At 40.8% G+C, this 26,146-nt stretch overlaps 1 protein-coding gene across 1 annotated transcript in view; it reads left to right on the top strand.

Annotated features, from left to right (window-relative positions):
- The window catches only part of agrn (agrin), a 353,511-nt gene extending 330,205 nt beyond the window's left edge, over positions 1-23,306 (top strand). The window contains 7 exon segments of the mRNA XM_042491203.1: positions 327-338; positions 3,679-3,795; positions 7,239-7,422; positions 8,265-8,352; positions 14,150-14,374; positions 17,067-17,170; positions 22,977-23,306. Coding sequence (XP_042347137.1) covers positions 327-338; positions 3,679-3,795; positions 7,239-7,422; positions 8,265-8,352; positions 14,150-14,374; positions 17,067-17,170; positions 22,977-23,137 — 891 coding nt within the window. The 3' untranslated portion in view covers positions 23,138-23,306.
- The last annotated feature ends 2,840 nt before the right edge of the window (positions 23,307-26,146 follow it).

A 26,146-nucleotide genomic window follows, 5' to 3' on the forward strand; every position in this document is an offset into this window, starting at 1 on the left:
TAAATGTACTTTCCACCACTACACAGAGGGCATATAATGCAAAAGTGCATGTGCAAAAAAAGGGTTCTTCACATGTCTTATATCCTTATTTGATGTACTTATCTCACTTGTCTGTGCTACACTGCAGCTGTGTGTAATGCTTTCAAATTGCTGCCCAGGGTGTGTGTACTTGAGTGTATATGTGAGTGTGTGTTTTGTGGGCTTTTGCACTTCCTAGCTCTGGCTCTGCATGCCTCTCTGTGCACAGACACCTACTAGTCTTCCCCTAATAACTCTCTTCCTCCCCATTTTCTTTCCTTCTCTATGATGTGCTGTCTGGAAATAAGAAATCACGCAAGGTAATGAGACAAGTCCCAGTCACACTTAAGCCCATGTTTCATTTGAGTCCTCCACTATGTCCTCTCACCCCCATCTCTCCATGCAACAACAGCACTGAATAAAAAAGGTACTTCTTCAGAGCTGCGGGCAGCTTTAAAGGTGCCAGTTCTGGAGAAAAACTTTGCCATTTCATAAGCCCATACACACAAACACACACACAAACAGCACTGAAGCAGAGATGCTCTTAAAGAACGCGGTTTGGCTTTCACCTCAGTCCATCTGCTGTGGGGGTGGAAGGGGGTGAGAAGGTGGGAGGGAAGAAGGAAAGAAGACAGTCATCTTTGTGACGGCCATTGTTTTTAGCAACAAAGGAACGTCTTCATTAGTCTGGCGTAGGAGGGGACATTACGCCAGTGCCGCGTGGCTGTCGAAAAGTGAGTGCAAAGACAGGGGAGGCGAGCGAAGGGGAGGAAATATACCGTTGGAGACGGTGAGGTGCCAAGCCAAGCCGAGCTGTTCTTTTGTCATCTGCTCTCACTTCTACTGCAAACAGGAGCAGTCCTCCATAATATCATGAAGTCGCTCACTCTTTCACTCAAGTCACTCACTCGCCAATAACAACACAAACACTCACCGGGCGAGAATCACTCCATAAAAACCAGCTGTCCTCTCTCACCAGGTGCACGTGATTACCTGTGTGAGACAAAACAGACCATAATGCATCAATTCATTGCATGAAATCTCACTGTAGAGTCTTAGAAAAGTAACTTTACATAGGTAGTGTGTGCTCAAAGAACCACATTATTAAGACAAACGAGATCAAAAAGTCCAGTGGAACAGGCTCAGTATCATAGACTGTATATAAAGATGGAGAATGCATCTCCACTGTGGAAAAATGAAGCCAAAATATCCTGCTGCCATCTTGCTCTCGTGATGTCATTTGAAGCCGAGTCGCACATAGCGATCTTCGCATTGATGGAGTTAAAGACTGCAAACTTTCAGGGTTTTTTGTTCTTCTTTTAACCCTGTGTAACCTGGATGAACATTACTTATCTCGTGCTGTGTTTAGACACATGTCACAGCTATTTAAACCATTGAGCCCTGAGCAAATCAGTCTGATTTGTTTAGAAAACAAGAGCAAGCAGCTTAAAGGGAAATGTCTCACAAATCACAAGTAATTAGTAGACTTAGAAAACTATTAGGCTTGGGGAAAATCACTAGAAAACTACATTAATAATTAGCATAACTGTATATTGAAAAGTTTGTTTAAGAATTGTTATTTTTTAAAGCATTTTTTCAAGTCCTTCCTCATTTGTTTTTTTACTTTTCTATTTTTCTTTTTTTGTTTTGTGCCAATTTGCACTTTTTTACTAATTTCTTGCAAATTTTGGGGTAATTTCTCCTCATGTTGCTCATTGCGTTTATATGTTTTTGAAAGAAATCCAGCAGACTTTCTCAGGTTTCAAAGGGATAAATGCTTGTGTGTCCCTTTGTATCATTCTGTGTGCCCTCTCTAAATTCTGAGGTTTTTGCAAGTCTGTGAACATTGCGAATGTGGAGCTCTCCATAAGTTCTTTTTTCCCTCAGGTTGGATAATTGATCTGTCAACAATTTCAGAGCTGATCAAATCAGATCAATAGATGAGAGCAGCTGCTGTGAGTGAATGCAAACTTTTAGAGCTAGTACAATGAATGATAAGGTTTCATTTTCACTTTGCCTGACGTTCTGCTGCTCCATCTGTGCCCAGAGTACACTCTGAGCTCTGCGACTGTGATGCAATGAGTATATATATGTCATCAACGCTCCCAATGAGCAGTCCAGCTCCAAAAATAGAAAGTCTCCTGTGTGTCGGCAGATGTTTTAATTGTGGCAAGATGCCGCAAATATATAGCTAAACTCCTTTTGTAGCATGAAATTGCTAATTGAAACCAAATGTATCCAGAAAACAAATACTTGAACATACATAAGGGTGATCAGAACTACCTTAAATGACAGACACCAACTATGGGGGGTGGAAAAAGCTTGACGTGTACGTTGACCTATCTTTTTAAAATTTGCTCCAGATCTCACCAGACAGCATAGTGAGATACCTCACTCATGTTATCAGAGAAACGCGGTTACCTTTGTAACCTTGAGTTTTTCCTTTGGCCTGTGTCTCATCCGCTAACATTGAGGGGGCGTGGTTTATGACCTACATTGTAGCAAAGCGCCAGTAGGCAATTTAGATGTTTTGGCTTTATTTTTCGGGAGCTGTTATGTCATCCTTTTTTATATACAGTCTATACTCAATATGCATCTGTAACTTTTTTGTGAGTGTTGCAGAGCAGTAAGGTCTACATAAAGAGACAACTTCTGGTTGAGCCTAAAAGCACCAGCCACAGCTGGGTCCAGCAGCTTTGGCCAAAGTCCCCACCCTGTCTCTGTTGGAAGCGGCTCAAGGTGCAGTGACACAGCCCCGGGCTCCAGCCAAGCACCGCTGCCTCCTGCACTCCAAATCCCATCCTAAATAAAAGCCGAGTCAGTGCCAGCTTGCCTTCACAAAGCCTTGTTTATTTGGTCCCTTCCATCATTTTTCCAGCAATTAACTCCACTTTGCCCCTCTGGCAATTACTGCTCTACATAAAATAAAGATCATTAATTCCTTCCTTCTGAAGTGGGCCGCCTCTTGCACGCAAAAGAGGGAAGCAGCACCTTGCTAATGCAAAGCAATTGTCCCAAAGGTTTGGTGGAAAGAATCGAATTTCATAGCCGTCTGCCGCACAAATGAATTGCAATTAACATCTCCACACTCAACTGTTTGAAAGGTCGGTGCTTATGATCAGCCATTCATTAGAGATGTCTGTTAAGAACCATCCATATCTCAAGTCCGGCCTGCTCCTGATTTCCCTTTGTAGTCGCTTTTTATGTCTCACAGATAGAGGATAATTGACCACTCTCTCTGAGAGACATAGAAATCAATTATGTTGTAATGTATCAAGTGTATTGACGTGGAAAGAAGGCGAGGGAGTGCAGTTAAAGCTTCTGTCGGCTACAATATGGATAACTTTTTTTTTTTAATGGGACAATCTATATGACTGTGACATGCCTGCAAATATGGTTTATTAATCTCAGTCTTTATATCCTGACCAAAAAGATACAACTTATTTGAAGCTCCCTGGACACAAACACATACATTAACTTTCTCACGCACTGGAAGTACAACCATAAAACATTACGTCCTGAAAAGAAAACCTCTGAGAGGAATTGGAGATGGGGTGTGGAAAAGATTAAATTGGGTGTTTTTAAAGATGTATGTGGAGCTTTTTTGTAGAGTTTTTACAGCTCTGCTTCACCATACCGCTTTGTGTCCTGTCTCATCAGAATCTGCACGTAGATCTTAACCTGAAAGAGTCTCTTTTTGTTGGCGGAGCTCCCGATTACAGCCGACTAGCAAGAGTGGCTGCACTCACGGATGGCTTCAAGGGAACAATCCAAAAGGTAAATGTTTACAAGCCTCTATTTCTTGAAGAAGTATTATATCATTACCTTGCTTGCAGATTCTGCAAATGTATATATGTTATTTTAATGACTCTGGGTCCTTGTGCCAACTGCAAAAAATTCCAATGATAAGTTATTAGCTGTCCAGCTGTCATACTACAGACCCCCGTATTAGTAATTTTCCATTATAAGCTCACACTGTGACGGGCAGTGGCTCTGCTCATTTGGATTAGCATGCACTAATAATAGAATGCACATTTTGAAGTCCCTCCCTTTCACTATTCTCAGATCTTTCCCTGACAGCTTTCCAGTTTGTTTTTTTCCCTCCACTTTTCAGCAAAAAGCTCATCTCTAAGTGCCAAAAATAACCCAGCAGAACAAAGGCAGGATGTTACTGTTTGTGCAAACTTGTCATTAGTTCTCTTCTGCAAACTTTCCCTTGACAGTTTTGAGCTAATCAAAAGCTAAATGTGGCTTTTGTCTTACTTGGCCTGTAGGGAATAATTAATTATGACGGTATATATTCTCAGTCGGATGCACTGTTTAAAGGGGACTTTTTACGCTTATTTTCAGGTTGTATTTTGGGTTTTACAAGAACATTTTAACATGCTTTAATGTTCAAAAACACTTTATTTTTCTCATACTGTATATACCTGAACAGCTGTATTCACCTTCTGTCTAAGACACTCTGTTTTAGTACCCACTTCTTTAAGCCCCCTTCTCAAAAAGCCCAGTATGCTCTGATTGGTCAGCATGTCTTGGTCTTCTGTATTGTAACCAGGGAACGGCAATAACGAAGTAAAGCAGCATTTATTATTAAATCACCAATAAAGCAGGTAAATAAAATAAATCTTAACAAGTTAACATGTTCCATCAGCAATATGATCTGAAATCTAGTAGAAATTAACAACACTGACAACCAAGATTATATGTTTCCCTGACATTAGCAAGTAGCTACATGTAGCAGTGTGCTTGCAACCAGGCAATGACTGTAACTAAGTTTAGCGGCATTTCTTCTGTGAAAAATTACCCTTTAAAGCTTCTAAACACAATCAGACAAGTTCCAGCAAGAATATGATGCAAATTGGGCAGACATGTATAACAGCAGCAACCAATATTACATGTTTCCCTGATGCTAGCATGTAGCTACATGTAGCAGTGTGCCTGCAGTCAGGCAATGACTGTAACTGAGTTTAGCAGCAATTTCTGCAGAGAAAATCAATAAAGGCTTCTAAACACAACCGGACATGTTCTTATAAGAACATAATCTAAAATCATAAAGAAATTTACAGTTTCCCTGATGTTAGCATGTAGCTACATGTACCTTGTAAGTCATGTAATGTTAACACCTGCAGTAGCGTGGCTGTAGTACATGACCATACGAAAAAATCCATCACAAGCTTGTCTTAAAAGTAGAAAAATCAACTGGAAGAAAGAATCTACAGTATCACTCTACAAAGTTGTTTGTTCCTAGTGTGTGCTCTGATAATAAGGTTTAATGATCATTCAGCAGAAAACACAATGGACCCATAACCTGATGCTTTCCTTTTGGATAACAACCAAGACTGGCTGCAAACTAATCCTCAAGTGTTTTGTTAGAGAGAAAAATAAATCAGATGAATCTGCAAACAAAAGCATTGGAATCAAGCTAAGAGATTTAAAAACAAGATAAGAATTATAAAGGTAACCCTCCAAAGAGAGGCAAAATTAATATCAAGTGCATTACATAAACACAGATCTGTGTATGATTTATGAGATTATACTGATTTAGCTGTCTAAGCTTACAGACAGTTGGTCCAAAATGTAGAAACCCGGATTTTAAACCGAACATTCATATTGCACTTCTATGGCCTCTATGTCTGACTTTCAACCACAGTGTTAGCCTTGGTAGAGTTTGCCCTTTGTATTTACTGTATAGAAGATACAGTATGCTAGATATCAGAAGTCCTGAAAAAATATATTCTCATTCAGCTTCTACTAGCAGAGAACGTACCTGCACAAACACACAATATTCTGTAAAAAGCTCAGACAGTTAAGATTATTTTCAACATGACATATATCTGTATTTCTATTTTTGTCCTTTTTTTTCTTCTTATAGTCTGAAGTAGGCTAGGCTGACATGGAAAAAAGAAATGTCACATATTTCTGTGCAATCAGAATTAGAAACATTTAGGGGTGCCCAGTGACTCAGTTGGTAGAGCAGGCGTCCCATGTACAGAAGCTGTGTCTTTGCTGTGGCGGCTGCAGGTTCGTGTCCAGCTTCTGCCCTTTTCTGCATGTCATCCCTTCTCTCTCGCTCCCCCTTTCACGATATATCTGTCCTATCTAATAAAGGCATTGAGAAAAGCCCAAAAAAATCTATCTTTAAAAAAAGAATTAGACACATTTTAATCTAAATGTAATGATTGCTTATGTTGCCAAGCGGCTCTCTGATGAAACGACACCCACACAGTCTTGATAAAACCTATAGATGGTTTCATCCAAACTTAAATTTCAATTATTTCCTAATTAGTAATGAATATTTATGTCAGAGAAATATCTAAGATCTGAAACAAAGTTTTCTGGGTATTTAAAGTGGCATTTCACAGATTTATTTTAGTGTACTTCTGTAAAGTTGAAGGACTCCAAATAGAGAACTTGTAACAAAAAGCTTCAAAATGAAATATGGTCTAGATATCCCAGCTTTAATGTCGTGCTTTAGACAATTTGGAGCTCAAACGTTTCTGACTTTCTAAAGGTTGAATTGGAACACCAAACTTCCTTATTGTAAACTATAATGTGTACAAAATTAACTGATGTTAATTTTACAGTATAAACTGTAAATTAACATCAGTTTGTCATTAGCCCCCCTTTTTTACCCAATTTTTAGTGTTGTGAAGTTGGAACACTTAGACACAAGTTAGAAATTTCAACTGGGAAATTCTGACCTTCCAGCATCGACCAGAACCCAGCATCAATCCCTAGTATGGGTCAAGCTCAGGGATGGAATTTAGCACCAGCCACCAACCAGATGATGCTAAATTTGATTCACTTGTCAGCCAAAAAGGCAATGCTAGTTAGGTGAGTGGCTGGTAGATTTTGGAATCCACCAGCCACATTGACAGGTGGGTTTCAGAGGGGTTGGATACTACATGCCCCATGCAACCAATGGTATTTCTTTTCTTTTACTTTCCCTGGTTAATGTCCACATCTTTCAACTTTATGACTGAAGTTTGTAACACAGAACTTATATTATGTAAATGTATGCAAGTGCAAACTAATGACATCATGAGGGTTATTTTTTCAGACTTGAAAACACTGCTCCAGAGCCACAGAATATAGAAAAACAACTGCTTTCACAAACTGTACTAAACATGACTAGCAAGCCGACCCTTTGTATTTAACCTAAACTATGCTTAAAGTCTTAGGTGTACCCCTTTAACCCTGTGTGCCCCTGCCCCCAGATCATTCTGATGGGCACCCCCATCCTCAGAGAGGAGAACGCCCTCCGCTCCAACAACGTTGCCATGTTCCAGGAGCACCCGTGTTCCCAGGAACCCTGCCATAATGGCGGCCGCTGCAACCCCATGCTGGACACCTACGAATGCGTTTGCCTCAGTGGATTCTCAGGGGGACACTGTCAGAACAGTAAGTGCCATCGTCTATCCATGCAGTCATATTACATTTATTTTTGTCTTACTTCAAAGTGAAAGTGAATCTTGATGCTTTTTACCCCAAATGTATTTGTAAGGATCGGTTTGTTGGTCTCTGTGTGGGCCAACAAGTAGCGATACTTGCTGGCTTGAGCTCACCTCATCATGGCAGTGTGAAATTGCAATGAATCATTGTAACTGTGCAGATTGTTCTATTTCCTCATCCAACATTATGTGCTCTGAAAGGAAACATGGCAGCATTTTGGCTGCTTTGAAAGTCTGATGAGTGGGACTGAAATCGGCAATACTTTATGTAGCACAGCTTGTTCTTGGCTTGCCTCAATTAAAGGTGAAGAACTAGTTTCATTTTTTTTTCTGCTCAGAAGACCTTTGTTTCCATTGTGTTCTGTCTGAGCAGTAGTAATAATGTCGCTATAAGATGTGTGCCGTCTCCTTTATGTTAGGGTTATTATGCATTGATTTCAGAGTAAAGCAGCAGTTATGAAAACGACGAAACGTGCCAGTTGAATATTCATGAAATGCTTTTTTCAAGGGTTGCACATCCCTTTCATCATCCTCATGTCACCCTGCCAGACATATACTCACTCTGGGCCGATCCGTCTCACACACTCAGTCGCTGCCTTCGCCATTAACCTTGTGCGTGTGGCCGGCTGTCCCTTTCACGTTAATTAAAACTACAAACGCACCAACACTTCCCCCCCGTCCCATTTGCTCACACTCCATTGCCTTCAGCTCTGATAACTGAACCCTCTGTCTTATTGATTGGTGTGATCTCATCCCTCTGAACAATATTCCACCCCCCTGCTTCCTTTGCAGCCATCTACGAGAAATCCGCCGGAGAGACCGAGGCCATTGCCTTTGACGGGCGGACGTTCATCGAGTACCACAACGCCGTTACAAAGAGGTAAGGAAGAGGACAAGGGGAACATCCTCATCTACTCAGCTTCATCCAACATCTCCATTGTAATAGCTATTAGCCAAATAACCCCTCTGTCTATTCATCTCTTCCCTTGGAAAGCCGTGCTGACAGTGTGGATGATATCATCAGCGCCGAGGCTTCAGGGTGAACTAGGCGCTTGGCTAATAGCTCATCCCCCTGTCCATGGCAGTCGTGCTCCGCTTTTGACAGGATTTCACTAATTAGCGAGACGGTTAACAATCACAGTGTTTGCCCTGAGCGCGCTCAGTTCGCTCTGTGGTCCCCTGCTCAGCACACACCGGACAATAAGCACACAACTTTTTATTCTAACGTGACTGTTGGCCGTAAAAACACTGGCATGCGTAGACACGTCGCATGTAATTTTGAACACTGTGTAAATAGAAAGAAGTGTAAAATGGTTTTTGGAGCGGGTGTAAAAGAAAAAAAAAAAAGAAAGGAATCGTGTCCCTTTAGGCAGCTGATGAGACATTTTTACTCTCCCATCCATCTACAAGGTTGGCAGGAGTGTGCCTCCAGGTTGGCATAAACAAAAATGTTTATGTGATGAACCTGAAAAGACATCAAGCATACGGCTCTATATCTCCGTCTCGCAGCTCTTCACACAAACACTCAGGTGTGAAAACCGGGTCAGAGCCTGCAGATCATCACACTCCCATGGAGACGCACGCCCACTCCGAAACAACTGGCTGGAGAACTCTTGTCGCATATGTGTGTGTGTTTGTGTGTGGGTTAGTTACTTTGCTGTTTGTGTGAGCTTTGTCCTGTCCTTGAGTCTGACCTCCCTTGTCGTTGTCCAACACACGTGTTGTCTCATATAAATGTCCTTCACTGTCTTTCCTTTTTTACTCAAGCCAACTGACCAATGAGATCCCAGAGTAAGTAGACTTTGCGACTGGGTGTTTGCCCAGCTTCAAATCAAGCCCAACTAACAGCAAATCCCCTCCCCCTCCCCTGAAAAAAGCCATTTTTTTGATAGTTAACACAATTGAAGAGATTAAAGTACATCCAGTCATAATTTCCACACAGGAATCATCTCCCCCTGTTAAAGTACGATTTTACATTCAAGCTCCATATCCATGATTTAATTTGACAGATTCCATTATTTTTAAACACATTTTGCAGTGTCATTAGATCCTTGCATTTTTTTTCCCCCCAGTGCAAAGAGAAGCATGGATGTGTGCATGATAAGCATTGTGCTCAACCCCCTCCGAGAAAATGAATTGTGTACAAAGAATGTGCAATATTTTATGCATGGTTGTAACTCGTTCATAAACAAAATGAATTGCCGTGCACTTTACGCTGAATCTGTTATGTGGGAAATGAACGTTAAAAAAACTGCAAGAGGAGGATATACTAAATACCCCTTAACCTAGTTTCTGGTGCCTGCAGAGTTTCTGCTTGGGAAAGCCCTCGGTCATGACTTAGTTATTAAGGGTTTTTCTTCCAGCTCATTAGCTCGGTAAGTAACCTCTTTTTTTAATAAAGAAAAAAAAGATCCCACAAACGACGAAGCAGAATTCAGCTCAAATTAAGCCGACTGGATTCAGCCCAGAGTTCCAATCCATGCCAGGGCTTCTGTCATTTCGTTTTTGCCAGATCTCTAACTGTAATTGTGAATAATTACGGAGTCGGCCGTACAGAGAGGCAGTGACATGTTAATCACAGATTTGTCTCCCTTTGTAGATTAGACCGCCAATTGAGATCTCCGCAGTGTGTAGCCATGGGCATCAATCTCACTTAGCAGGAGGGGGACAGTGGTCCTTGGAGCCAGACTGTCAAAAGTTTAATGGATGTCACATTTACTAAGAGCCACAATGAGCGCGAATCTAAGCAAACCGGAGCTCTGGCCACGGCGCTTTGAAGGTGTGCCGATCAATTCAGCGTGATTTGATTTTGTAAAAGGAAATGAAAACATTTTCTCGAGAGGCCATTAAGAGCTGGGTGAGGCCAAAATGTCAAGTGCTCACCTTGGGTTAATGCTGCTGCTACTATTTACAGCAGCCTTTGGATCGCTCCTCCTTCACCTCCCTGCCCATATCTGAAAGCTCAGGTCGATTTGCTCAAGCGCCCCATTATTTCTGTGACAAATCATATCTGGCCTTGACTCTCAAATGATATGGCGCTTGACCCCATTTTTTGACAATTGCCCGATTTTTCTCATTCAACGCTTCCAGCTCTAGACAGAAGGTAATTGCCGCCTGACTGGGGCGTCCATAAATATAGAGTTGTTCAATAATTGGAAGCTGACTTTAAAGGGATACTACAGATTTTTAACCATCTTTGTATCATAACAGTGTGGGTAGCATGTTTAAAAGAACTGTGATAAACTTCCCTCCATCTAACCAGTGCCTAGATATCCCTCTTCATGCATGGTAAACTCAGTCGGATGACGCAAAGTCATGCAAAATGCATCATCCGGCAGAGTTTCCCTGACTGGTGGAGCTGTGTCTCGAGCTACAGGCTATACTCCGTATTGTCCACCACCTATGCTGCCACCACAGGACAAAATGAGTATAGAAGGGCACCCTTTGAAACCTGGATAAGACGTCGCTTATTTTTGCTTTGTTCAGACAACTCTCACAGGTATTTAAACTTTTAAACTGTTAGAAAATTGGTTTGATTTCTTTTGAAAATGAGGGAGTAAAACAAGAGGTCCTTTGCAAACTGCAAAAATTTGTAGAGGGGGAAAAAAATCATTTGAAAGCTGGGAAAATGTGTCCAGAAACCTAAATTGTTGTTTTTTGAAGCAATTTTTTTCACATATTTTCTTGTTTTGTTTGTTTGTTTGGGGTCTGTTGTAGGTGTTTTTTGCTCTTTTTCAAGTATTTATATATATAATTTTTTTTTTTGTGCCAATTTCTTGCTAATTTTGGTAATTTTTCCCTCATTGCCTTCCTCCCCTGTTTTTGAAAGAAATCAAGACAGTTTACTCAGGTTTCAAAGGGTTAAACTTGAGCCAAAATCCAGTCACACAGTAAAAGTATGCAGCATTGATTGAATTTAAATCAAGATTATGTAACTGCACTGCCAATTTCTCACCTAAAAGTTTTAGAAACAAATGTAAGCCTGGTGTTTAGCTGTAATAAGCTGCAAGAGTTTGTGAACAGGAAGTGGGAGCCATACTGCATAGTGAAGACTGAGGGCCTATAAAAAGAAGACAAAACGGTAAAATTAAGCAGTGCTGATAAAATATAAACCAAGATTCTGTTACAGCGTTGCATATTTCGTTGCATATTTCATTGCATATTTCAGATGTTTTTAGAAACATATTTTCGCTTACTGAGCATTTATTGGTCTGGTGTAACGCAGTGCATTCTGGTAGTTGTAGGTTTCTACCTATTAGGCAAAAGCTTCTTGCAGCATCTTTCCACTTTATAGACATTCCAGTTTTCTAAATAGGCCATCTTTCAGCAGTGAAAATCCTCCTAAAGTATCCTTTGCACCTGTGTGGACACTGACTATGAGTGTACTTAATCTTGATGCTCACATTAAAAAAAAAAAAAATGCTTCTTCCCAGAGCATTTTGGTGCATTAGTCATGCATCCTGATCTGACTAGTTCCCTCGAGAACTTCCTTTTATGGTTGTGGTGTGATCTGGTCTAAGCTACACACTTCCTTATGATCACACAGCGCTTGTTATCGACTGTTTGCATGGTCGATATTGTTGTAGAGCAGATACGTTTTGCAGCTCTGGGTCTAAACTAGACCTCTGTGAGCCCCCCCAAACCCCTCCCCCAGCGGGCTCACGACATCCTTCCTTCCTTCCTTCCTTCTTTCCTTCTGGCCTCTTGCGCTTACACTGCATGCCGTTGACTTTCTCCCCTGCTCCCTTAAGTCCTGAGTCTCTGGAGAACCCATCTGACCAGAGGTGAGTCTCTCGAAAGCTTTTAGACTTTGGAACCATCCACTCACCTCCTCATCCTCTCCTCTCCTCTCCAGACAACCTCGCACAGGGCTAAACCCTCCTCTGCTGAGACAACATTGTTTCCATTATTGAGATAGAGTTACCAATACCAATCACAAAGAGCCTCTGCTTCAATTAATTCAGAAGTTCAGAGCTCCGATAACCAGCCAGAGCTGCAGCCTCTTTGCAGCAGCCGTCCTCCCCGATGGCTTTTTATTATTATTCTAACCACTACTGCCACCTAGAGGTGAAACGGAGCACGGCACTCTAAAAAGAATTCCTGAGCATTTGAATACATATAAGAAGCAGATAAAATCCGTCTGTTTACAAAAAGAAACACAGCAGCAATCTATGAAGTCAGTGGTGTATATGAGATTTAGAACGCTGTGCGCCGGCGTTGTTTTATTCATGATATATTCAGCACTTTTAATAACCTTGACCTTATCACTGACAAGCCGCTCCGATGGAGATTTATTGGGCCTTGTAAGCTCTTTGAGGGTTTGCCAGGAGAGGGTTCACTGAGCTGTATTTGTGGTTTTTTTCTCTCGCTCTCTCTCTCTGGAGAAAAAAAATGATTCTCCGGAATCATACTTTTTTTTGTTGTTCTTGTTTACCTCAGCAGATTTAGTTAATCAAGGGGGGTCAAAGTTTCCAACCTAAGCATGTTTTTGAAGCATTTGATTCTCGATACCTTCCCCGCTTCTACTGAGGTGAACCAGCATTATTGTTGGCCTGAGCTGTCAAAGTCGCCTTTACCTCGGGCCAGCAGTTAATAAGCTCCAAGTGAAATATCATCCCATTGCTTCTTTAGCTCTTTTTCTTCTTGCTCGTTAATGAAAAGAAACAGAGAAAATGAGGAAATACTTCTTACAGTGTAAGAGAAGTTGCCGCACTCAGTTTCTCTTTATCCCCTCCCATTTCCTGTCCTGTTTGTACTCCCATGAGCCTCTTTGTTTGCTATGCTGACTTCTTTGTCTTGTCTGTCTTGTCTAATCTTTTTTTCCAGCTCTGTGCTGCAGTTTTTCTTTTTAAATCCACATGTCATTGGTTCTTTGTCGTACGTGTCTTCACCTTGTCTTTGTCTGTGTGTTTAAAAACCCTTTGAAGAAGGTGGAATTAGATCCATTTGGCAGATGTGCAGACAATTGCACAGATGCTGATTGATGACATGCACACACAATCGCACACAGACACACAGATCGAAGGTATAATGCTGAGCATCTCTGCTGGACTCACTAAAGACCAAAGGGACTTTGTAAGTGTGTTTGTATGCAGGAATGGGTATATGATGGTGTTTGTGTGTGCACACATACAGTAGAGGCGCATTTCTCACATATCGGTGACAGTGACGTACAGCGCCTTTTAAGGATAGGTGGAAGTCGCCAAGTCTCTGCATCCAAATCACCCCCGAAGCTGTAGCAGTCAAGAGAGTGGAGATCAAACAGCTGCCTAAACAACACACACACACACACACACACACACACACACACACACACACACAAACAAAGCAGAGCAACACAGGAAGCACTGAGCAGCAATGCAGCACAGGCTCAGTAGGATGTAGGAAAGCTAATAGCAAAACAGCCCCCTGCTACTTCTAAACTCAGTCTGCATCCTTAAAAATCACAGTAACTCTTTTAGTATGAGGCTGTAGAGCCCGAGCTACATGTGCCAGCACACAGAGCCATATGTCTTTGAATTATGAGTATCGTACCCTAGAGACAACAGCAGAAGTTCCCCGCTTCACACATGCAACTTTAAATGACACCAACTGCGCCGTGTCAGCTTCACCAAAGATTAGACCTCCTTTTGATGAATTGGACCATGAGCTAACTAATGTGTTTTCTGTTCTGCTAGTGAGAAGGCTCTGCTGGTGAACAAATTTGAGCTGAGCATCCGGACGGAGGCTACCCAGGGCTTGGTGCTGTGGAGCGGGAAGGGCGTGGAGCGCTCTGACTACATCGCCCTGGCCATTGTGGACGGACACGTCCAGATGACATATGACTTGGGCTCCAAGCCTGTGGTGCTGCGCTCCTCGGTGCGTGTCGACACCAACCGCTGGATACGCATCAAGGCCAGCAGGTAAGATGGGAGATGACAGGTAGCAGGGGGATCAGTGAGAGAAAGCTTTTACAGTTAGACCAGGATTAGACTTAATCCATATTGTGTTTGTGTTGCTGCAAACTGTGTGATCTCTTGCATGAATGCTATGCTACGCAGTGATCCCCTGCACTGAGATGACTCTGATTAGTTTCAGATTAAGGTTATTTTCATGCCTGGTCATGCATGAGTATGACGCATTGAGCATTGAATTGCTTAGGCACATTAATGAATGTTGAAAAACGAAGAACATGCGGCAACATCCCAACACATTTTGGCACATTAGAGGAAATATATCCAGGAAATAAATTCATAAAAACCACATCAGTATTTATAGTAACACATACACTGTAAGCCTACAGTATACTCATTACATGCATTGATCCTATTTGGAGACTAAATATATGCAATATGCAACCACAAAATCAGCTGGAATAATATCAAAGAGGACCTTCTCCGTATTTTGTGTCTTACATATAGTGCTAAATTGTTCGATGGTTATATTAAAATTTTTAAATAATGAGGTAAATGTATGTAAAAGTAATCCATGTGGGCAAAAATCTCAGGGTTTCTCATTGTTTTAAACTCTCCATTTCCAACTTTTCTGCTCTAGCTAAAGTACTACATCATAGTGTATATCTTTACATGGTCATCTGCTAAAGGTATGCTACTTCAAGTGTTTACATCACATAGCCTACACGCTATTTGTTGCTAACATCAGGGAAACATGTATCCTTGGGTGGGAAAGTTGTTGTCTTGTCTCTTTTTTCAGATCATATTCCTGCTGGAACATGTCCAGTTCTGTTACTGTCATTTCTTGGGTGCAAGTACATTACTACACGCTAACATCGTGGAAATGTGTGATTTTGGTCACTGATGTTGTCAGTTTTCCCCAATTTTGGATCATGCTACTGTATGTACAGTTGTGTTTAGAAGCTTTTATTGATGATTTTAAATGGGAGAAAGTACTGTTATACATAGTTCTTTCCCAGGTGCATGTACACTGCTACATGTAGCAAGATGCTAACATGGGAAACGTGATCTTGGTTGTTTATGATAATTTCTCCCAGATTTCGGATCATATTCCTAATGGAGTATGTCCAAATTTTGGTCTAGAAGCTTATATTGGTCATTTTTTTCCAGTGGAAAGTGCAGTTGTTACAAAAGCTTATTTTGCAACAGTAATTTATCGGCTGCAAATACACTGCTAGCTACATGCAAAATGTGAAAATATGTCATCTTGTAGTCTTTACCTGATTTTGGATCATATTCCTGCTGGAACATGTGTGGTTGTTAAGATTTTAGTTGAAATGCTTTTATTGGTTATTTTTTATGGTTGAATGTGCTGCTATTTTCTGTTACTGTCATTCCCTCAACAGCAATGACGGTGCAGAGATACTGAGATATGGAAGACCCATAAATGCTGATCAATAAGAGCATACTGGGCTGTTCTGGGAGGGCTGCTTAAAGAGATAGGAACCAAACAGAGCATTTGAGACAGAGGATGAATACAGGTGTTCCAGCACAGACAGTATGAGGAAAATAAAAAGTTTTTTTGAACATTAAAGCATGTAAACATGTTCTAGTAGAAACCCTGAATACAAGTATGGACCCGCAAATGAGCGTAATAGGTCCCCTTTAAAAGCCTCATTTCTCCACAGGGACCCTCTTTTAAAGACAGGTCCTCAAAATCATGCTCTTTTGTCAGTTGATCAGTGCTTTAGTAATGTATATTCTTATATTCTGAATTATAATTACAGTTGATCAAATACTATTGGTTGATGTTAATTCAGTCTTGACATAAAGCACACCTACAAACGTGCATATACCTATAGTATGTGTTTACAGGGTATACATGAATAAATGAGCCATAACTTAGACCTAAGGTTTTGGTTCAGTACATGGATCATCATTCAAGGTAAAGAAAAAATCTAAACAAATTATGCAATACTTTGTGCCACACAGTGATGTCACATTAATGGATTCCTTCATTAGAAACAAATTAACTGCCTGAACTTTGAAAATGACCCACTTAACACCTTCCACGCGATCTGTGCTTTATCGCTGCCGAACATTTGCTTTCAGCATGGCTGTGAATGGAAGCACGGGGGATAATTAGATTGGTTTCATCATGTAAGGCAAGAATAATCGATCCTCAGAAAAACGCTGCTGCATCCGTCTCAAACGGGGATTTGGCCAAGTCTCATCCCAGGCTTACAGGAGAGACCACATGAGATGCTGGGGTGGGGGTGGGGGTGGGGGGGCATAATTTGGATGCTGACGATGGTGTAAATCGCAGCATGTGGCTGCGTGGCTCACATAGTTACACAGATATCTGTGTTTGCGGCTTGCCTTTAATGACACCCTCTCTGTTGGAAACCCGCTTTAATGGGTTCAAATTAGCCCCGTCGTCACAATTCTTAAGTGTGTGCTAATGCGTAGCGCAGAGCCACCAAAAATGAATGGTGCTCTAACGGCATCTGTTAGCTGGTAGACAGGCACATTTAGAATGCTGCTTGGCAAAGGCAGTTATGCGAGTGCTTAGTGTGCTGGCAGCAAAGCAGTGGGGTCTTGATGCTTCTGATTAAATGAAGCTGCAATTTACAGCTATTGAGTATGACATGCATGGATCACACCAACTCTCAACTGCATCTTTTCTCTTTTTCCTCCGCAGAGCACTTAGAGACGGCTCTCTACAGGTCGGCAATGAGGCAGCGGTAACAGGGTCATCGCCTTTGGCAGCAACACAGCTGGACACAGACGGAGCGCTGTGGTTGGGTAGGTGCCCACATGTGTAAAAAAAGCATCATTCAGGCTGGAAAATATGTCTACAATTGCCATACATCAAGTCAGGGGAATACTTGTAATTCTGTGCTACTCTTTCATCCCAGTGACTAGTAGAGGGCTGCCAAAAAAATGAGCAATAAACTCATTGGCATTGCAGAGGATAAGCAAAGGCTCTGACAGGGGAAAAAGATTGCGGTTTGGGCAAAAAAAAAAAAAAAAAAAAATGTCCAAGCCTATTCAGGTATTGAGTTGAGAAATGAAAGGCTATCTGACTAATTCAAAAGTTGTCTGCTCTCCTGAATCGAAAATGACCAAAGTCGGGCCCGTTATCTACCTCTTCAATTTGAACTTGGCTCAGAGAAATGGTTTTTGAAAGAACACACACGGCGCAGTGGGATTGAACACTCCGAGGAAATAACATTGAGGAAGGGGCGGCAAGATTCTTTAAAAATGCACAGTGCAAGGCGGCAAAAGAGGCAGGTTTTTAGAGGAGAGGCAGGCTGAGTGACATTTAAGAGACACGTGTAGAGGCGCGCTTGGTGTACCAAGGTATACAAGCACACACACACACTGGGAGGCAGTGCAGTGGAACAGGTGCTGAGCGAGCCCTGCAGCAAGAATACATAATCCTCACACAGCCCTCCCGTTGAGAGTCCTTCTCCCTTTTAAATCCCCTTTTCACTGTTCATCATTAATTCATCTGTAACTTGCATGAAATTAGCCCTGTCGATCCCCGATTCGGAGGCGCGCAATCCGATTAGAGGGGGCAGGGACAGGGGATGTAACGGGCTCGATGGGGATGTGAACTCTCAGCCTGACAGATTAAAAAAGGAGCTAACAGGAAAGAGAAGGAGAGATGGGGAGGGGGGGGGGGGCGGAGTTGGACGAACATGAAGCAAAAAGAGGATGCAGGAGGATTCTGACACTGTAGATAACAGCGAGGGAGAAGGAGAACGAGAGCGAGCGGGGATGGCAGCCAGGTAAAACATCAAAAACGAGGGTCAGCCTCTCTCCCAGTAAGAACAGATCTCATTAAATTCTCAATAAAGACGTTTCATGCTGATTTATAGAGAAAGACACTAATGACTACTTTGGGTGTGCTGGCTAAAAAAGAGGAGCTCAAAACACCATCAAAAGGGAAAAGGAGCCAGCCACACACCCAGCAATTAGGTCATCAAGTCTCCACAAAGGGACGTTATGAGACTTTGTTTTTTAAAAAAAAAAAGAAAAGAAAGTGAGAGCGAGCGAGAGCTTTGGATGATTTGAAATAGAAGAAAAAGTGCAATAAAGTTAAAAAGGAAGGCGACTACAAGGGGCTGAAACATTTGCTTTGAAGTACAAATCCATGATATTTTAACATTAAGAAATTTCCATTTTGGAAACTTTGTGTGATAGATAAAACACTTCAGTCAGTCAAGTTTTTTTTTCTCTTATCTCTTGTGGCATCTTGGCCTGTTCTGCACTACAATGAAGGTGAATAGTTTCTGGATTGTGGTGTTCACAGCAAAGAAACATTTGGCTTGAAGGTCCAGTGTGGTGGATTAGGGGCATCTATTGGCAGAAATGGCAGATAATATTCAGAACTACGTCTTTATGAGTGTCCTATCTAGAGCTGTACCCAACTCAGAATTATGCCAGTTGGATCAGATTTGGCTTTTCAACACACATATTTGACTTTTTGGTCATTGTTTTCCATATTTTGTCAAAGACTTTAAACAGAGGTCAGCGAGACATTGGGGGTGACATTCAGGTAAAAAAAAAGTAAACAAGCTAACTGCGCTAACGACCAATCAGGAATGTGCAACAACATGTCTCGCCGACACTAGGTATCAAGTAAAAGCCAGAGCCCGTATCGTGTTATATTCCTGTGAGCTTCAAACGAACCACTTCTAAACTAAAAGTTAACATTAGCTACGTGTACCAACTAAATAACAAGCAACAACGACAACAACAAAAAGACTGCTTGATTTGAATGAATCTATGTCATCTGAGATGTCACCAAAAAAGATAATCACCAAAAACTAGAGAACATTGCGTTTTTGTCACGTTAGAATGAGCTAATTATATTTAAATACAGAGCGGGCCCTTTTCCAGACAGTGGCTCTAGATGGCATCAATCAAGTTTTTGAATTAGCCACCATAGTTTTGCACGCTTGGCACTCGGGAGAAGTTTCAGTTCTGCAACCTCACTTATAGATGTCACCAAATCCTACACACTGGACCTAAAAATAACTGAATTGCAGCATCTCTTTTCAGAAAGTAACAGAACATGCTGTCAGTAGGTTTATAGTGACTATATTTATTTGATAGAAGTAGAAGTAAAGTAAACCAGTGATTGTACTAAGGGGTTAATCACTGGCAGTAGACTTGAAATTGGCAATGAAGTGTCACACATTCTGGCTCATGTGCATATTTCTATTAAGTAGGTGATGTTTTGACCCTCAAGCCTTCCCCGAGTTAAACAGTCATACTGAGACTCGGGCACACTGATGAGTTAAATATGCTGCATTCAAATGGGGTCATGTTTACCGTGTTCATGAGAAGTGACCATTTCAGCACCCTATGGGATTCACAACCTCATATGTGGATATTTTCTGAGAGCTCCAAGTTCACGACTTCGTGTTCATGACTTTCCATGTCGTTAATACGAGTTTAAGAGTTTTATTTGAACGCAGCAATAGCCATCCTCATAGAACAGTTCATATGATATCCTACGAATTAGCACCCAACGGCAATGGCATTATGACACTAATGTACAGTTAGGTTATTAACGTAAACTTACCGAGGTTAGTTTTAGGCAATAAAAGTTACTGTAGTAAGGTTTCATAAAATATACATAGTAACAACATACCTTAAATTGACTCAAAGCTCACACAGATCCGAACACGAGTCTCCGTAGGAAAGTCCTGTGAGAAAGTCCAGATTTTTGTGATCCATCCACCACCCCAGCCTGCCTCCTCACAAGACTGCTTGGGACTGCCTCCTTATTTATTCCCATTGGCGCATTGGTCACGGGATTACAGCCTTTCAAAATATATGGGATATGTACGAGTACAGATGCATTACGTTTGATAGGAAAACGTATGAAGAGTTTTGTGAACAGCCTGCAATAAGCCACAGTCTTGTTGCACAGCTGACAGTGATTAATCCTGCTACTCCATGAGGTTGAACAAAAAAACACGCAAGAAGCCTTCAACAGCTTCAAACTTTGTAACAAAACAGTGACAGGAGCTACAGCCAAAGCATTGCCTTCAACACAAATGACAACAACAGCTATATATCACACCACATTTCAGTTTAACCCTAGAAGGACAATATTATACTTGTGCTGCTTTCAGAAGCCTTTGAACCCTCAGCTAATTGGTGTGATTTCATTCAAAAACACAGGGGGAAAGGCAGTGAGCAACTTGGTATGAAATGTTCCATAAATTGCAATAAGCCATTACATTTAGATTTTTTTTAAAGCTAAGGAAAAAAAATATATGTAAAAAAAAGACAAAAGCTGAAAAAACCCTGATATTTGTAATGTCATAATTACTTTTTTGAAATTATGAAACTGTGTTCTTTTTGCCTTTTTAACTTCCTTTTTCCTTTTTCTTTGTTTTGTTTTGTTTTGTTTTAACAAATTTAAATGTAATTTCTTGTCATTCTTACTCATTTCTCCTTTTGTTTCTAAAAAATTTTTCTCAGCTTTCAAAGGGTTACCATGATTTTTTTTTAGTTCATAATATTCGAAAATGATCAAATATAAAGCATTAAGCAGATTCCTGATAGATGAACAACAAAAGTTAAGACATCAGCTCTAAATGAACATTATGAACAAGTAAACATCCTATATGTAGAGGTACATTACAGAAAACATCAGAAGTCACAGACCGAGGGGTCACGGGGTTCTCAGGCGGTGGATCCAGTCGTGTTCCTTCCTGGAAAGTAACACATCTAATTTACCTCCTCTTGGGGGGATTGAATTGGCCCTTAAGTATTTTTTAAATTTTTTTTATTTGACTTGCAGCCAATCTCTTCCGGGGAAAAAAGCCTATAAGCAACACAGGAAACAAGTTCATGTCCTTGGTTTGAAATAAAGCAGTTACTCAGCAGTGCAATCCAACATGAACAACTGAAAAAAAAACCTCCTATAAGAACGCAAACTTTAAGGAAAGCAGCCATAGTTCAGAATCCACCGCTTGATGGACAGGTGATATCTGTGAGTTCACAGCACAGCAATGAGCGCTTAGCACTAAAGATGGAAACAAATTAAAAATAATGAGGACGTTGAGTATTCATAATTTTACACTCTGTCATCACCTCTCATTTGTAGCACTTTTTGGAGCACTTTATGCGGCGTGTCAAATTAGAAGAACCTTCTCCCTCGTCTATCTTGCTAACTTACTCTGGCTGCTGTGCAGACTTTCCGCCTTCCTCCCTTTGATCAGGGCGGTTTGACAAATAAAGTGTCAACCTGTCATGTACATCAGCCGGTGTCATCATGCAAAGAAAATGAAATACAAAGCCTGACAAAGTAACTGCTTTAGTACCAGAAATACATTTTTCAACCAAAATATTTACGGCGCAGGCCTTTGATGGCATTTACGAGGTCTAATTTGTTCTGAAATCCAAACCTTTATTGTGGCTTTTGATCTTTAAAGGGCCACTCCACGCATTTTACACAAGAAAGTGAGTTTAAAATCATGTCTGAACCCTTTATGATGCCATTAGGAGATACTTGGCTTGGGCTTTGATACTGAAAGTAACAGAAAGCCTGCATCACAAACTGCACCATGTCAGGGAGGGCCTGATGAAATAGATAAAGAGTCCATATTTATGAGAACACCCACAAAAAAACGCCACCTCTTTTATGCAGTGGGAGAAAACAAAGCACTCACCACCATGCTGAAGAGTTGATGGTTGGCTGTCTGCATGCCAGATAAACTTAAACTTAAAATTAATCCAAAACCTTCAATCTGGACCCCATTTTCCCAGGTTTTTCTGTGTAAGTAACCAATGGGAACAATATTTTTTGAAATTGGTCCAGACCATTTAAAACTCGAAAACATGAAGAAGATTTAAGAAGAAAATTGCCAAAAAAAAAAGTAAAAGGTAACAAGAAAATGACCTGACAATTAGCTGGGGAGAATTATTAAATATTATCCAAAAAGAAACGTGGAAAATGGCCAGAACTACATTACTACATAAATAACTTTTTTTGCCTTGCAGATAATTTTCTTTTGACTTCTTACAAATTACTCACTAATTTTTGGCCAATTTCTTATGGGGTTCTCGTTGCTGTCTTTCCATGTTTTTGAAAGAAATCAAGCGAATTACCTCAGGTTTAATATTCAGGGGTTAATATTGTAATTATTGTTAAATCTTTATCTGTCTATTCATACTTTGTATTTGTTTCTTTCCCTTTTTTTGGTAATTTGCAGGTAATTTTCTTGTAACTCTGAACTTTAAATCTCTTCCTGTGGTTTTAGAAGAAATTAAGCCCATGAGCTCATGTTTCAAAGGGTTAAAAACTGCACTTTCCCAGCATTAACAGGCTGAGGCAAAGAACTGTTTAAGCTGCAGCCAGCTCTGCCCTCACCACGCTCCCAGACTGTATCTTTGCTTTTAGCTGTACTGTGGTGAGTGTAATGCTTAATTAGCTCAGTAGACTTTTGAAATACACTAGTTGCTATTTTAGAGGGCAGATTGTATTTGAAGTAATTATTCTCTGTGTTTATTTCAGCTGTTTCCTCAATATGAGTGTTTTTATCTGATTCTTGTTGTATTGACCTCTGCGTCCGTCTCCCCTCAGGTGGTCTGGAGGAGCTGGCGGTGGCCCGTCGGTTGCCCAAAGCCTACAGCACCGGCTTCGTCGGCTGCATCAAGGACGTGGTGGTGGACGGCATGGACCTCCACCTGGTGGAAGACGCCTTAAACAGCCCCAAAATATTACACTGTCCCGCCGCCAAATAACCCAGCAGAGACAAAATATCCAGAAAAACGGGGAAAAAAAAAAAAGAAAACCTCCCACTCGCTCCCTCCATAGCGCCCATGTCTCCTGCTGTAATTATTTTCTATTTTTGTATACTTTTCATCGCTTTTTATATGGAAAGAAAATGAATATGTTGTTTTAATTTTTGTTTTATATATTTTGTTCTTTTTTTTTTATCTGCACCTCCATAAACAGAACACACTTTCTTTTTTCCTTACTGCCCTGGCCCTTCTTTTTTTTTTTTTTTTTTCATAAAAAGCAGGCATCTCTGTGAAAAAAAGAGATATTTTGTCAGTTTTGTTGTTTTAAAACAAATGCCAACTTTAAAGAAAAGAAAAAAAAAAGAAAGCCTGCTCCTTTTCCTCGCTCATGACTTGAACACTGGTGGACCTCGCCGATGATCTCTGGTTACTGCCTTGTCTTGGTGCCATATATATATCGTCCACATTCCCCAAGCATGGCCTATACATCCATGATTACACAGACGTGCACCCCCCCCCCGTGCGAGCTGGACGCAGTGTGCGCGCTGCGGCCGGCGTGTGCAGCTCTTTGATGCTGCGGCCAGCTGGCATCTCCAGTCAAGAAACTCTGTAATCAGCCCCGGTAGCCCACTGTATTTTCCTAATGGGGACTTTTCAGATGTCAGTCAAGCTGCTACAGTGAGAAAGTACACAGTCGAAAAACCACTCCATCAACTCCCATCTCACAGCGCCACAAAAAAAGAAAAGAAAAGAAAAGAAAAAAACTCTCCGCTCAATCTGAATCCCATCAGAGCCTTTAGTTTTGAAATATGACTCACTAACACTGCAAGCCGACATGACGGAGAGAGCGCTGCGTTCAACAATGACTCCCATATCATTAGTCATAAGTCAAGACATGAATAAACGTTATATAAATATAGAGTATATAAATAATACCTGAGACTGTGAATATGTAAGATGGGTTCTCTTTGGAGAATTGTGCTTCTCATGTACTATCGTGCGTTCTGTTTTACAATCCGCGGATGAACTAATGATGACCACTATAAATGCATGCACTTCTGCAGTGTTGATTTGAATCTGGTTTTTGTTTTTATTTTTGTTCTGTTAAAAAAAAAAAAAAAATCTAATTTGGAATACATCAGTGATGGGGTTTGTTTGTTTTTTGCAATGACTATAAAAAGTTTTTTTCTCTCTCTTAATTCCACTGATGTGATTTCAGCAACTACAGAGAATAATGTTTTTATATGTGTTCATTCCCTGTATCTTTTTTTTATTTTCTTGGGAGCAGTTAGTTTTGCAAATGGTGCATCGGGGAGGAGTTGTTACCGTATCAGACCTTAAGGAGGCGCCGAAAGCAAAGACTGAAGAGAAGGACAAACAGAAAGGAAGATCTTATCATGGGGAGTCCTGTCTTGTCAGTCGTCAACACAAACACGCAAAAAAAACTTCAAAAACTCCTCCCAAGACTTTGTTTCTTTTCGTATTTGACCTAGGAGCATTCCTGGAGGAGTCTTATGTTCGGCTGTTGAGAGAAAGAGAGAGAGACTGTGACGTTGTTGTGACCTTCTGAAGCCATAACAGCCAGAAAAATGGGGGGAAAATGCATAATCCTACAGTACTTGCAAATTAACATAGTAAACGCATGGGTTTGTATTACTAGTGCGAATTCTGTAACATTCAGTGAACTGATGCAACGTGGAGTCGTCTCAGCCGAACCACAATAAGCTGCGTCGACTGACTTAAGGACACTTGTTTTGATATGAGAACTTTGGCAATATTCTAAGACAAAATCATGCCTGTTCGTGGTTGAGTATCAAATGGTCTTGTGCTTTTTTTTTCCTTCCTTTCTTAAGTTCTTAATTATGTTTTACTTCTTAAATCATCAACAGGTTTTGTACAGCCCTGCAATTTTTAAGTGTAAATTTAGCAAATGTGTTATCTGTGGAGGTTTATGTTTTTAGTAATATACACTGGAACCATGTCTGACTCGTCTGTTCGCCTACACGATGATATACTCATGTACATGGGGGAGGGATAGCCCTAAAGCTATAACTGTGTTGTGTGTAATCAAGCTCTGAGTGTCCACACCAGACCACGAAAAACCCTTTTTTCTGGTGTCCCAAGACACATTTTAAATTCCAGCACTCACACTATTAACCTTAGACTGGTCTTATTTTACCACACTGTTGTTTGAATTTGATCCATTACGGTGGTAATAAAGGAGAGATTCCTGTGTCTTTGGATGGACTCAAGAACAATAAAGACAACTGCAGTCTATGGTTTGGGTGGAAACTATTTGCCTTAAAAACCGGTCACCTCGACTCTGAGCAGGTGACAAAGACGTCATCCATATAACTGTTTCCTTATTTTAGCCAGTGTATTAGCCTCATCCCATAATGTAAAGGAGTAATACATAATAATAATGATAATTATATTAGTAATAATGCTCATACACAAAAAAAAAATCCCAGGGGGCCTCTGCAAATGTCCCCTCTGGCTTTTTACAAAAAATCTTCTATTTACTGTTTTTTGGAATCTATTTTCTGTTCCTTATTTATGTCTACATGTGGATTACCCTCCATGTCTGGCCTCTGTAAACTACTGTCCAACTGCGCAAACCTCCTCAAAGGGCAGTGCACCAAGTAAGAGTGGCATGACCTGAACATTACTAACTTTATGACCTTTGTCTTGTGTTCCTACCACCATGAAATAAAATGTCAACCAAATGGAGCCCGCTCTTGTCCGCCGTCTTGATTGTGCCGCCGTCTGGAGTTGATTTTCATTTCTTTTCAAGTGCAGCCCAGTTGAAAAGAAAGAGTTGTGGGAAGAAAATGTTGGCATTGTGACTGTCTGCAATCCATGGATATGTTACATTTGCACTGTGGCTGTCAGCATTAAAGCGTTAATGGTAACAGTTTAATTTTTTTAATTTATTGCAAATTTTGATCAATAATCCTGTCTGTTTTTGGTCTATTTTATCCATTTTATAATTTTTCTGCATCCAGTATA

Source organism: Plectropomus leopardus, chromosome 8 (genome assembly GCF_008729295.1).
Source record: "Plectropomus leopardus isolate mb chromosome 8, YSFRI_Pleo_2.0, whole genome shotgun sequence".
In the NCBI taxonomy this organism is placed as follows: Eukaryota; Metazoa; Chordata; class Actinopteri; order Perciformes; family Serranidae; genus Plectropomus; species Plectropomus leopardus.